The sequence below is a fragment of the Pezoporus flaviventris genome, unplaced genomic scaffold, assembly GCF_033815535.1.
Source record: "Pezoporus flaviventris isolate CSIRO_AGI_PZ_B2104156 unplaced genomic scaffold, CSIRO_AGI_Pfla_v1 ptg000025l, whole genome shotgun sequence".
In the NCBI taxonomy this organism is placed as follows: Eukaryota; Metazoa; Chordata; class Aves; order Psittaciformes; family Psittacidae; genus Pezoporus; species Pezoporus flaviventris.
This window is the reverse complement of record NW_026892573.1, coordinates 14,211,313-14,223,342: the sequence shown is the minus strand read 5'-3', so window position 1 is coordinate 14,223,342 and position 12,030 is coordinate 14,211,313. Positions and strand designations below refer to the sequence as shown.

The 12,030-nt window shown below is 47.6% G+C and overlaps 2 protein-coding genes across 8 annotated transcripts in view; one reads left to right on the top strand and one right to left on the bottom strand.

Moving 5' to 3' along the window:
- The window catches only part of MTUS2 (microtubule associated scaffold protein 2), a 280,586-nt gene extending 271,591 nt beyond the window's left edge, over window positions 1-8,995 (top strand). For all 4 annotated transcript variants that reach the window (XM_061457570.1, XM_061457571.1, XM_061457569.1 and 1 more), the window contains 2 exons: window positions 2,217-2,314; window positions 8,242-8,995. In XM_061457570.1, the coding sequence (XP_061313554.1) occupies window positions 2,217-2,314; window positions 8,242-8,458 (315 nt within the window). In that variant the 3' untranslated portion in view covers window positions 8,459-8,995. The remainder of the gene's footprint in view (window positions 1-2,216; window positions 2,315-8,241) is intronic.
- The window catches only part of SLC7A1 (solute carrier family 7 member 1), a 57,766-nt gene that overhangs the window by 4,064 nt on the left and 41,672 nt on the right, over window positions 1-12,030 (bottom strand). For 2 of the 4 annotated variants that reach the window (XM_061457582.1, XM_061457583.1), the window contains one exon: window positions 9,133-9,458. The exons of 1 other annotated variant lie outside the window; for it this stretch is intronic. In XM_061457582.1, the coding sequence (XP_061313566.1) occupies window positions 9,457-9,458 (2 nt within the window). In that variant the 3' untranslated portion in view covers window positions 9,133-9,456. Of the gene's footprint in view, window positions 1-8,291; window positions 8,342-9,132; window positions 9,459-12,030 lie in introns of those variants that run through there. One more of the 4 variants, XR_009744164.1, reaches the window with a different exon arrangement.

Sequence of the window (12,030 nt, the reverse complement as noted above, 5' to 3'; positions counted from 1 at the left end):
GTGTACAGTGTGGTGGCAGGGTGAGGTAATGCCTCAGCTGGGGAGCCAGGGCAGCTGGTTCAGCACAGCATTCAGCAAGATTTGTTTCCATTTGCAGGGAAATTTGAGAACTCTGATGCTTATTTTGCTGAACAAATGCTTAAGTGCTTGTACAGAAAAATGCCTCTTTACAACTGAGGCTTGTTCACTGTGCTCCTTCCAACACGCTGCCCCTAGAGCTGAGCCAGCGTCTGAAAACGTGCTGTATAGTGTTCTACTGAAAAAAATACAAACCAGACAACAGCCTACATAATTCCTGGTAATGAGCTGCTTTCGCTAATTAACCACATACAAGACACAGTCCTGCTCCTGTCCTTTGTAACACAGAGGCTGCTGGGGCACAAAGGCTTTCTGTATAAAGATAGAATCACAGAATGGTTTGGGTTGGCAAGGACCTTAAGATCAACAAGTTCCAACCCTGCTGCCATGGTCAGGGACACCTCACACTAAACCATGCCACCCAAGGCTCTGTCCAACCTGGCCTTGAACACTTCCAGGGATGGAGCATTCACAGCTTCCCTGGGCAACCCATTCCAGTGCCTCATCACCCTCACAGTAAAGAGCTTCTTCCTTATATCTAACCTGAACTTCCCCTGTTTAAGTTTGAACCCATTACCCCTTGTCTTATCACTACAGTCCCTGATGAAGAGTCCCTCTCCAGCATCCTTGTAGGTCTCCTTCAGATACTGGAAGGCCGCTCTAAGGTCTATGAGACTACTCTGAGATCCGCCTTTATAAGTATCAGAACATTTAGGACATCTCCAGATGCTGTGAAAGATGGGATGCCTTGTATGGGAGCAGGAAAGTGTTTCAAATAGAGGGTCAGGCTTGGCTCCTTGTCTGCGAAGGGGAGGCTGGAAATGAAGGTGGCAGGAGAGGCATGGTATAGGGTGAGGGTTGCAGTGGAAAGGGCAGGAGATGCACATCTTCTTCCACGCTACATGCTGACATACCTACTACTTCTTAAAACTATTCAGGGAGCAAAAATGGCTCTCAGAGCATTTCAAAACGGAGCCCGGTATTTGCTCTGGTTTAACAAAACATATTGGGATAGGCCAGAATATCTGAGAATCGGGAGTACCCTTTATGGTTACCTACCTAGGCTGGAAACCACTGCATAAAACTGATGCCTCTGACATAAAGTGTGAGTTATTGCTAACTCCAGTGCACAATATTTTGGTTCTTTATAAAAGGTTGTGAAATTCAATAACAGAGCTCACACAGAGCTAAGGTTACCCTGTGCTATCTTGTTTTCTTGCAAAAATGTTGAATTCAGCAAAATTCAAACTGATAGAAAATTAAGAGCTAAGGTGATAAAGTACGTCAAATTCAAAACTTGGGGAAAACAGGGCATCTCAGGCTGTGGTACCTGCCTACAAACATCTTACTGACATCTTAATACACTGCTATTGACATCCTCAAACTCTGTCCTTGAAACGTCCCAAGTAAAATCTGCCTACACTTGGGATAGGATTCATTTCACTTAATTGTAACTTAATGTTAAATGTCTAGTTTAAGCCTGTCATTAAAGTCGACACTGTCAGTAGTGGAGAGAAGTGTCTCCAAAGGGCAGCCCACCTCATGTGAGTGCAGCAGCAGTCTAAGGTTGCTGCTGGGTGTAATCTGTGTTGGTAGGTAACTCTTTCCTCCCCAAAACTAGGGAATCATAATCCTAGAGGTTGGATGCCAGACATTTATGTCTGATGAGATTACCTGAGCTGGATGATGCACATCATACCACTGTGCACTCCTCCTTCATCACTGGATGACCACTTGCACCACAGTGCCATTTCCAACCCCATGATCCCCAAGCGCCACCAGCTCTCTGTCCAAGAGCAACATCTGGTAACTCTGGCTCCTGAGGGATAAAAACTGTGGGGGAACCACTGAGGAAGAGGTTTTATATGCACTGCACAAGACTAAGACCTTCCTCTTCCTCAGTTAGCAGTAAGAGGTAGTTCAGCTCTGCCCCTGCTGAATGCTCTGCTGATGACCCCACTTCTGCAGTATGATGTGGTGTGACTCAGATCTGTAAGTCTCAGCTGCGGTTAAGATGACCACCTTCATCTTTTCTCAAATACAGAATTTGCTTTAGGGACAAATAACGATAAGGAACAGACTCTCTCAGATCAGGTGTTGGGCTTTCTGCAGACTGAACAAACCTCCCTTTGTTGTAGGCGGAAAAAAACCTAAAACTGGAAGAAAGAATCACCATGCTGCAACAGCAGAATGAAGAACTCAGAGCCAGGATTGAGCAAAATACTGTCATAACAAGGTTTGTGCTGATATTTGCAATCTGTCTGAGCTTGGAAGGAGACTCCAGATCTTAGCTGCCCAAGGCTGACACTTATTTCCTAAGGGAAAAAACTTATTTCTTCCTGAAAGTGCATTGGTGTCCTGTTCTGCTTGTTTTATCAAATCTCCTTCATATTGGGGTTTGCTTACTTCAGTGTAAGGAAGGCCACGTATCTGTGTACTCCCATGATTATTATGCTGAAAGAAAAGTTGCCAGTGGCTTCTAATCTCAGCATCAGTGCCCTGAGACCCGTTAGTCAGTGGGTAACGAGGATGGGAAATGGGACAGTTTCAGAAGAGACATCCTAATGATGCCACTGTCACCCAGGCCGAGTTATCCTTTGGTGTGTTTTTTCATCTGCACTGTTTGCACCCTTGTCACAACTTGACAAAGGTGACAAGGCTCCTTGTGTTAGGTGGTATAGAAGGAGAAGGGTAGGACAGTCACTGTCCTGGACAGATTTTAGTCTGCTGTAAGGCAAGAGACCACAGTAAGAGCCAGGAGGAAGGGGAACCAGGGATTGATGCTGGAGCTGAACTTGTCCTAGCACACAAGCTGCGTAGCTGTCATTGTTGCCAGAAATAATGCTATTTGCTTCAAATGCAATTTAATTTTTAGCTGACATTTTAAAGCCTCAGCATCTCATCTCTGATTTAATTTTAGTTTTTTTTTCTTTCTAGTGTCTTCTTTATTAATGATTCAGCCTTTAATAATTGTCTCGCATGTAGATGTTTTAAAAAGGCAGCACTGTTTAAAGTAGCATTCGGATTGGGTGAGGATTATATTTCCTCTCACCTGATTTAAATACCTGTAACGCACATGTCACTGTCTGAGGTGGGTGTCTGCAGGCTTGCTGTGCTTGGGGAAGGAAAACAGGGATTTAAATGTCTTGATTCCCCAGACCAGTTTGATGCTTTGGGCTGAGTGAGTTGTGGTCTAGAAGTGGCAGTCTCTCTCCACGCCTGTAATAGCAGCCAGGGTGTCTGGGTCAGTGCTTGGCATCTCTGCATTGCAGCTGCCTGTCTCTGGCTGGGTGAATAGCACCCTCCATGGCCAGCACCTGGCTGCAGTGCTTTGCTTCTTGCCTCTAACTATGTAGATACTGGTTTTGAAGAACACCTCTGGGGAGAAATTCTTGAGGTCAGCCTGGGAAGTCAGTTCAGAGGACAGTGATTTTCCACAGTAACAGTTTGGGTACAGCTCTGGGGAACAGCTACAGGGACAGCATTAGCCAGGGCTTTAAAAGCCAGAGTTATTAAAACATGCGTTTTCCTGGCAGCAGCAGCCACCCTGACTGCTCATTTCTGTTGTACTGGCACTGCCTGTAGTGCAGCAGGAGCTGCCCTCACTGTGGAGTAGTGCGGATTAGAGCAATTTCTGCTGATCTGCAGTTTGGGTGCCTGTGTGGCTGAGGCAGCCCAGCAGCAGTGGGAGGAGGAATGGGAGCCAGAGCAAAGCCGGTGTCTGCAGCACAGACAGAAGTGGTGGCCCAGAGGAATGAGGAGGTTTGAGGGAAGCACCCCTGATTGATTTCCAATCATAGCTAAGGGCAGGTATAAAGGAAGGGAGAAGTACCTTGTACATAGATCATGCACCAGCTTTGGATACAGGAGCTCCGCAGAGTACCTGCAGGGACTTCCCCAAGCACTTGAATAATTCATCTGATTTCCCAACATCTTAGATTTTCTCCCCAAATCAACCAGAATTTTTTTGTCCTTTGGGCTGGGATGTTTGAGGAATGGTATTTTCCAGCACTCTAGAGATGAAGATGACCAGGATGGTGTCTGGTCTCTGTCAGAATAACCCAGACACCTACTGACCTCTGGGCTTTTTGGGAGAGGCTTTAAAAAGTGAGTTGAGCACGCAACTCAAGCATCACTATCGTGTTGCTGTGCCCCTGCAGACCTCTGCGGTTTTATGGCTGTCATTTGTTATAGCTGCCTAGATTTTGGGGAGGCTGGGAGAGGAACATGTCTAATCATAAGCCTGCAGTGCTGAGGATGAAGGTTTCCCTAGATGGGTTGGGTCTAAAATTGGAACATGTATCTCAAGATACAAACTTACATAGTGAAAACACATTTGCTTTTACACTGAATGATGAAGAGGTGCTGTACATCTGTATGTAAGCAGCGATGCTGCATCTGCTCATGTCTGTCCCCATGGTGCAGCAGCAGCAGACTCAGGTTGGCTGAGCTGGCGGCAGAGGCTTTGCTGGAGGATGCCGGCACTGCTGGCTGTGCAAGCTGTGTCTCTGAGTGGCGTGAAGCTGGCTCTGCCTGTGCCTGCTCACATCACGTCAGGTCACACAGTGTGAATTCCCAGTGTGATGTGCACAAGGCTAAAATGAGCAGCGTGACAAGCTTCCTCCATCCATGTGCCAGAGCCGGTCTCCCTGGGGGACGTGCCCACATGAAGCATGATGGGCTCACTGGCATTTGGCTGCATGGCTCTTGCCTGCTCAGATGTCTCCCTACTCAGCTGCAGATCATGGGAATAACTTGCAGCCTGCCTCTGCCAACAAATTGCAGTGTTCATTGGTGCTGCAAAGTCTACTGTGTGAGACACTCCAGAGGACACCGATACCATTGCATCCTACCAAACCTCTAGCAAGCAGCATGAAGCAGCACTGTAAAGAAAGCTGATACACACTGATGGGCTGTGGATTGCCCTTGCCTTTTGTCCAAGCAGTGCCTTTAGCTGAAGAGGGAGTTGAGCCATTCACTGTGCTGTGAGGTCTGTGCTGGAGTGACAAGCCTGTTCCCAATACCCATGTGAGCTTTACCAGCCAGTCACACACTGAGAGCATCACAAAGGCAGGGAAGGCATGTGCTTTTATTTTCTCTGTGACTGTAGTGATAGGGACAAGGGACACGGCTTTAAGCTGAAAGAGGGGAGATTTTGATTAGACATTAGCAAAAAATTCTTCAGCATGAGGGTGGCAAGACATTGGCACCCCATCCCTGTGCCAGTGATGGGTGCCCATCCCTGGCAGTGTTCAAAGCCAGGTTGGACAGGGCTTTGAGAAACATGGTCTAGTGGAAGGTGTCCCTGCCCATGGCAGGGATGATCTTTAAGGTCCCTTCTAACCTAAGCCAGTCTATGATTCTAAAGTTCTATGATTCCAAGGTTCTATGATTCCATGAAAGCTGGCTGGAAAAGGATGTAGTGGGGCTTTGTGTATAACTTATTGACAGTCTTGTTAGACACTGCAAAGAAAAAGCAATTCCATGTGTAGCAAGCAGTTTCCTATGGAGCTCTTTCTTCAGGGTGAGCTCCCATGTGGACTTTGTTGTGCCTGTTAGACCATGAGCTCATGCCACAGCCAGTTCTCAAAGGGACTGTGAATAGGATTTTCCTCTTCTACCAGGCAAGCAGCTTTCTGAAAACTGCTGCCAACTTATGTCCTTTAATCCCTGGATTCTACCAGCCAGTGCTTCATGGTTCAAAACTGGCAGGGGGGTGCGAAAGGAACAGACTATTTGTGCTCACCTCAGCTTCATTTCTGTAGGACCCAAGGCTAAAAAAGCAGAAATTCTTTATAAATCTTTTTAAAAAAAAGTCAGAAATGCCCCCCACCCCCCATCCCCACCCAGGGACTGCTGATACCATGAGAGTGGACCAGCAGTCCATGACATCTGCTATGGGCTTCAGGCTATACCCAGAGAAGGAGTTGGGCAGAATTCCACGTGTGCATCCAAAATCCACACCCAGTTGCTGGGGATGAGGTTAGGTGCCTCCCCGTTTTATTCCTGTAACATCCTAAGTGCCTGTAAATCACATTAGATACATGCCCAGAGCTGCCCCAGGCGGATCACATCAGGACCTGCCTCCTGCCCAAGCGTAACAGGCTGCAGAAGAAAGGTGTTGCCACACACATCCTCTGGGATGGTGATGTCTCCAACACATGCCCAGAACACATCTGGATCAGGTCCCACACTGTGCCCGCCCTGCCCCATTTCTTTTAAAACCAGTCACCTGGTTACATGAGAGCAGACTCACTGAGGCTGTGGTGCCCATAGGACACCTCCATGCACCAGCTCCCCAGGGTTAGGGCATTCTGGGGACAACACATCTCTGTCATGGGCAGTCAGGAATAGAGGGTTCATTGGGACCAAGGAAGAAGGAGCTGCTAAAGGACCCATAGCCTCACAAACATTGACAGAGCGGAGGGAAGGCCTTGAAGCTGAGCTGCATCCTGCATCAGGACATCATCTAAAATGAGGAGCATGGAGGGTGCAGAGTCCTTTCCTTTTGCGTGCAGTAGCAGCTGGTTACAAGAGTCAGGGATGGAACTGCTGCCTCTCACCTCTTTGCTCTTGCTTTGCCACTCCACAGATGCTGTCTTGCTCATGGCACAGCTTTGGTGGAAGGGTTGAGAAACAAGGGTGAGAGTCCGACAGAGTTGGGACTTTGGATTTTCATCTTTGATGAGACAGAAGAAGGCCTAAACCCCTGGATCATCCCCCTCTGGGGACTACTCTAGCTGCTATGCTGCTCTGGAAAAAAATTGGGCAGTGTTACAAGCATCAGTGGGCTGTCTGTGTTGTGAAATGCCACAGGGTAAAGGTGTCTGTAACCAGACACTGAAGCCGGGGCAAAGCAGTATTTAAGGAGTGTGCTGCTTTGTGCTGCTTCTTTGCTATTTATCTGCAGGCTGGGGCAGGCCATGCTGGGTTGATCTGTGAAGACTGTGGTCTTCTTGGTGCAGGAGCAGAAGTGCAGGCCAAGGGGTTGCATGTGCATAGAGCACAGGTGCCGGCTGACCCAGGGCTCTCGGGTCCATCAGGTGTGGGTTTGGCTGCATAGAGGTTTATGGGCACATTGCCGGAGAGAAACTGCTGTGCCAGTGAATAGGTTGTGCAAAAAGAGGCCAGAAGCCCATGCTGGGCACCTCTTTCCTCCATGTGCTGAACAAGGGGAGATAATGCCCCAGTCAGCTTCATTGCATGGCAGCTCCTGGAGGAGTAAAACCACCTCAGCCACAAGCAAATACTGATGGGAAGAGGACCTCTAAAACCACTGTGCTTACCTACATCCCCAGGTAAGTATCTGAGGCCAGCTCTGAAGTCTCTCCAGCTGACAGCAGCCAAAGCTGGGTGTGAACATGGGACTGGCATGGAGCTGGTGTGTTCTGCATTCCTGGTTTCCCATTATGGGAGCAGGTCGGATTCTCTTCAGCTCCCACCCTACTCACAAACACATGTTCTCCCAGGGAAGGCCAGCGCTGAGGGAGGATGCATACACATGAGTGCCTTATCTCAGCCTAAACTTCTAGTTACCCTCCCCACCCCCTCTGTCCTTGAGTGGACAATCCTGTTCTTGCATTTTTGCTACTTTCGAGTATATAATTAATGAAACAAATACGCTAAATTTTTCTTCTAGGAATTTCCAATTTTTATTTTGTTGTTTGTATGGGAAAATGGCCATTTCTAAAGTATCTGGAGTACGTGGTCAATGCACAAAGCCCTCGGCACCTTTGCATGCCCCGCATGATGCTGACAGTTGCATGAGGCCATGGAGGAAGGTTGGGACTCACCCCATATATACTTTGTTAGCTGAGGTGCCTGAAAGAGGTGTAAAGCAAAGACACAGGCACCCCTGGAGGCAGAGTCAGACACTGGGGGGCAGCTGTCACGTGTGGAGATGCCTTTCTCACCCAGCAACGAAAAGACATGGGGCAACTCTGTCTAACTTGGGCAGCTCAGTTGCAGCCCTAGGGGCAGATGATGGATGGGATAAGATGGGATGGGATGGGATGGGATGGGATGGGATGGGATGGGATGGGATGGGATGGGATGGGATGGAAGGAGGTGCTCAGGGCCTTGCCTCTTGTGTAGTGCTGGCTGCATCAATGCCACCATCTTTACAGTGGTGTGCCTTACATGCTGTCCTGCTTCCCTCTCCAGGCAACTGTCAGAGGAGAATGCTAATCTTCAAGAGTACGTTGAGAAAGAAGTAGAGGAGAAGAAAAAGCTGAGCAGGACTAATGAAGAGCTCCTCTGGAAGCTGCAGGAAGGAGAAGCTGTGAGCCCCGTGAAACTGCCCCCCTCATCACCCACTTCTTTTTATCGGTGCTCATCAGGGAACTCCTCTCCAGCAAAAGTCAGAACCTTGCGGCGATGACTGAGCCCTCAGCGCCGGAGGTTCCCTGCCTTTTATGCATTTCTGATCTGCTAAATGTTACCATCCAAGGAACTATCACCATCAGCAGGCGCCCAGGGCTCATGGCTGCAAGCACGCTTAGTAGCTGCATAGCTTTACACTAGGCAGGGTACTCTTATAGTCCCAATATAGGAGCTCTTGGTTCTGATGTGTTGATTAGGGTAGCAAGAAAAGATAGCAAAAAGCTAGGACAGCAGAAAGTTAGGATAGCAAAATGTTTGAGTTGTTAATGTTTTAACTGTGGTTAGAGCCAGGAGTTGGAAAATACTTTATTAATGGTTCATCAGAACGAACTTTTGCTGCAATATTTCAGGTTAGTTACAAATACAATTCCAGTTGTGAATATTTCTGTATATGTGTCTGTGTTTATATATATGTACGTACTGTACCTTTATACCTATATATAGACGCACACACATATATATGTAGTTGCAGATGTTCTGAATTGCATTTTTTATATTATTGGATACTACTAAGTGCTGATATATTTTCATTAGTCAGCAGTTTTCTAACTCGTGCCTAAGACTTGCATCTAAACAAAATGCATTTCTGTTCAGCCTCCCAGGAATATTTATACCCAACCTAGAAGAAAGTTACACAGAAGTAGAAGCGCCTTCCAAACGACCACCAAGTGGTACTCTATGTAACATGAACACCAGCGACTCTGAAATTCTGAGACAGTACTGCCTTTGAAACCGTCACCTTTGCATTGAACACCAGACAATATACACATACCATTCGCCGCTTTTTAAATCTTAGCATTGATATTGTTAGTGGAGATATGCTAGAGGTGAGAAACATGAGGCTTTTAGCAAATTTGATAGAGGTTACCGGTTAACGTGTTTCAATTTTAGTGTCTTTAAATCCTAGTTAGATCTTATCTTGGTTTACCTTGTCCTGGTTTGGATACAATCAAAACCTCTGGCTGTAGGTTCCTGTCCATTTTGATTTATTTCAAGTCCTGTAAGTAAGAAGGAAAAAACAGGTTGTTCATCCTTAACCTTTGCTGGGCAAGAGGTTTCCAGTACGGGGATGAGATAATGGGCACCTGCTGGGGCTCCAGCCTCCTCCCAGCTGAAACACCAAACACAGCATAGCGGAATATATGGGCACAGACAAGGTCAGAATTACTTTCCTTCCACACATATGTGTTATTTCAGATTGCTAAAGCTTAGCCAAAGCTACAGAGCACCTTGAACATTTATGGCAAAGAGTGGCTAAAGTACCTTTAACTTCTACCTTTAACTTCCTACCTAGAAGCAAAGAAATGCTTGTGGTGACCCCCACACGATGGGGTGGCAAGGCCAGTGAGAGGCTGGGGTGGGACAGGATGCAGGCCCCCATGGGCGCTGCCAGCAAGCAAAAAACATCCCTGAGCATAGCTATTAAAACAAAAGGGACCTGCGAGATGCGTTTCTATCCAGCCTGGGACCAAGAGCCTGCATGTATTCCTGCTCCCAGCACCAGGGCCAAAGCGGGAGAAGGTCCCTGCAGCAAATCCCCGTGGTGTGGGAGTGCTCACAGGGTGGCATTGCACAGCGCCGCCATACGCTGGTGTAGGAGCTGTGCTTCAGCATTCCTGCGGAGTGCTCAGGATTCACAGACTGCAGCTTAGATACAGCTTCAATCACTGTCAGTGTCTGTGGCCTGTTCCAAAGTGTTGAAAAAAAAATGTTTTTTTTCTCGTTTTTAGAGAAATCTATATTTTGTAGCAGCTTTTGCATGATACTGTGATACTGAGTAAACTGAGCATCTTGTTAGAATAGCTCATGCCACACTAATACTGTTGAAATGCGTTACTAGATTTTAAGTGTGTCCAGCAAGTACAACCTGAACGTAAGATAGATACCTAGCACACACATGCACATAAAGCCCCTTCTTGCCAAGTACAATTTTAATCACTTTTATACCTGCTAAATGCACAGATATCTGCAATACTGCATTGCTATGTTTCATCCTGCCAATACAATTCTGATACAATGAGATCATAAGATCATAGAATGATGTGGGTTAGGAGGGACATTAAAGCTCATCCAGTTCCAACCCCCTTCCACAGGCAGGGACATCTTCCACTAGACCAGGCTGCACAAAGCCCCGTCCAGCCTGGACTTTAACACTGCCAGGGATGGGTCAGCCACAGCTTCTCTGGACAACCTGTGCCAGCGCCTCACCACCCCCACAGGGAAGAATTTGTTCCTAATGTCTAATCTACATCTACACTCTTTAAATTTAAAACCACCGCACCTTGTCCTGTCACTACAGGCACTGGTAAAATCTCTTTCAATCTTTCTTTTAATTCCCCTTTAAGTACTGAAAGGCCACAATAAGGTCTCCCTGGAGTCCTCTCCAGGCTGAACAACCCAAACACTCTCAGCCTTTCTTCATGCAAAAGATTTTCCAGCCCTTTGACCACTTTTGTGGCCCTCCTCTGGACCCTCTCCAACAGGTCCGTATCTTTCCTGGGCTGAGGACTCCAGCACTCCAAGTGGAATAAAGTGGAGTAGAGAGGTAGAATCACCTCCCCCAACCTGATGGCCACACTGCTTTCGATGCAGCCCAGGATGCAGTTGGGTGAGCTGATACAACCAGAACTGTTACCATGATGCTACTCTAAACTTTCCCATGCTAAACACACTAGAACATACTATTGGCCAATTCATTCTTTCCCTCTATTTCTGGTGCTTTATCGGTTTAAATTCATATGCAAGAGATGCTTCCAGCAGTGAATTGGGAGTGGGGCCTTTACGTTGGGAAAACTGGGACCAATCCCAGCTCCACCTTCATTTGGTATAATTACCAATCATTTTCCCATCTACCTTTTGCCTCCCAATCCTGCCTCTCCCTAGATTCTTCCTTGGCACAGCCTCAAGGGCCTGCCCAAACACTGGTAAAGCTGCAGGAAGTTTTGCTTGACCAGAAGGGAGGCAGCCACCCATCCCTGCAGGGATGTGAAGGGTGGTTCCTTCTCGTACAAGCCCAGAAACATGGACTTTTTTCCCCCCCAAAAGTTATTCCTTTTTCCTGCTCTCCCTCTGCCATGTCCCCCATTGCCTCTGTGTGCCAGAGTAGCTGTGGAGTGGGGCAGCCACTCCCAGGGGAGCACTCCCCAGAGTGCATGGCCAAGCTGGGAACTCCTGCTCTTGCCGGGGAGCTGTGACCATGCAAAGTGACCACGCCATTCCCAGCAGTGTGAGGGCCAGATCTCTATCCTTGCTTCCTGGCCATCCCTGCTCAAAGGCAAGCAAGGAGAAGCTTTTGGTTTTGGAGGGCTGGAGACTTCCCGAATGCCTTAGCCACAGTGGGAGCTTTCCCGTTTGGCAGAGTAGCGTGGCCTTTGGCAGGAGAGTGCAGCCAGCACTAAGCAGAAAAGGATTTTATTGCCCCTATGTCTTTAGAAGATGCTGTTTGAGTTGGTTAATCTTTATTTGATGCAGAAGGCTGCAATAAAACAGCCTGCTGCTGCTCTGGAGCAGCTCCAGAGAGTGGCACCAGGAGCGGGTAACAGCCGTGCGATAGCAGGAGAGCTGGCATGA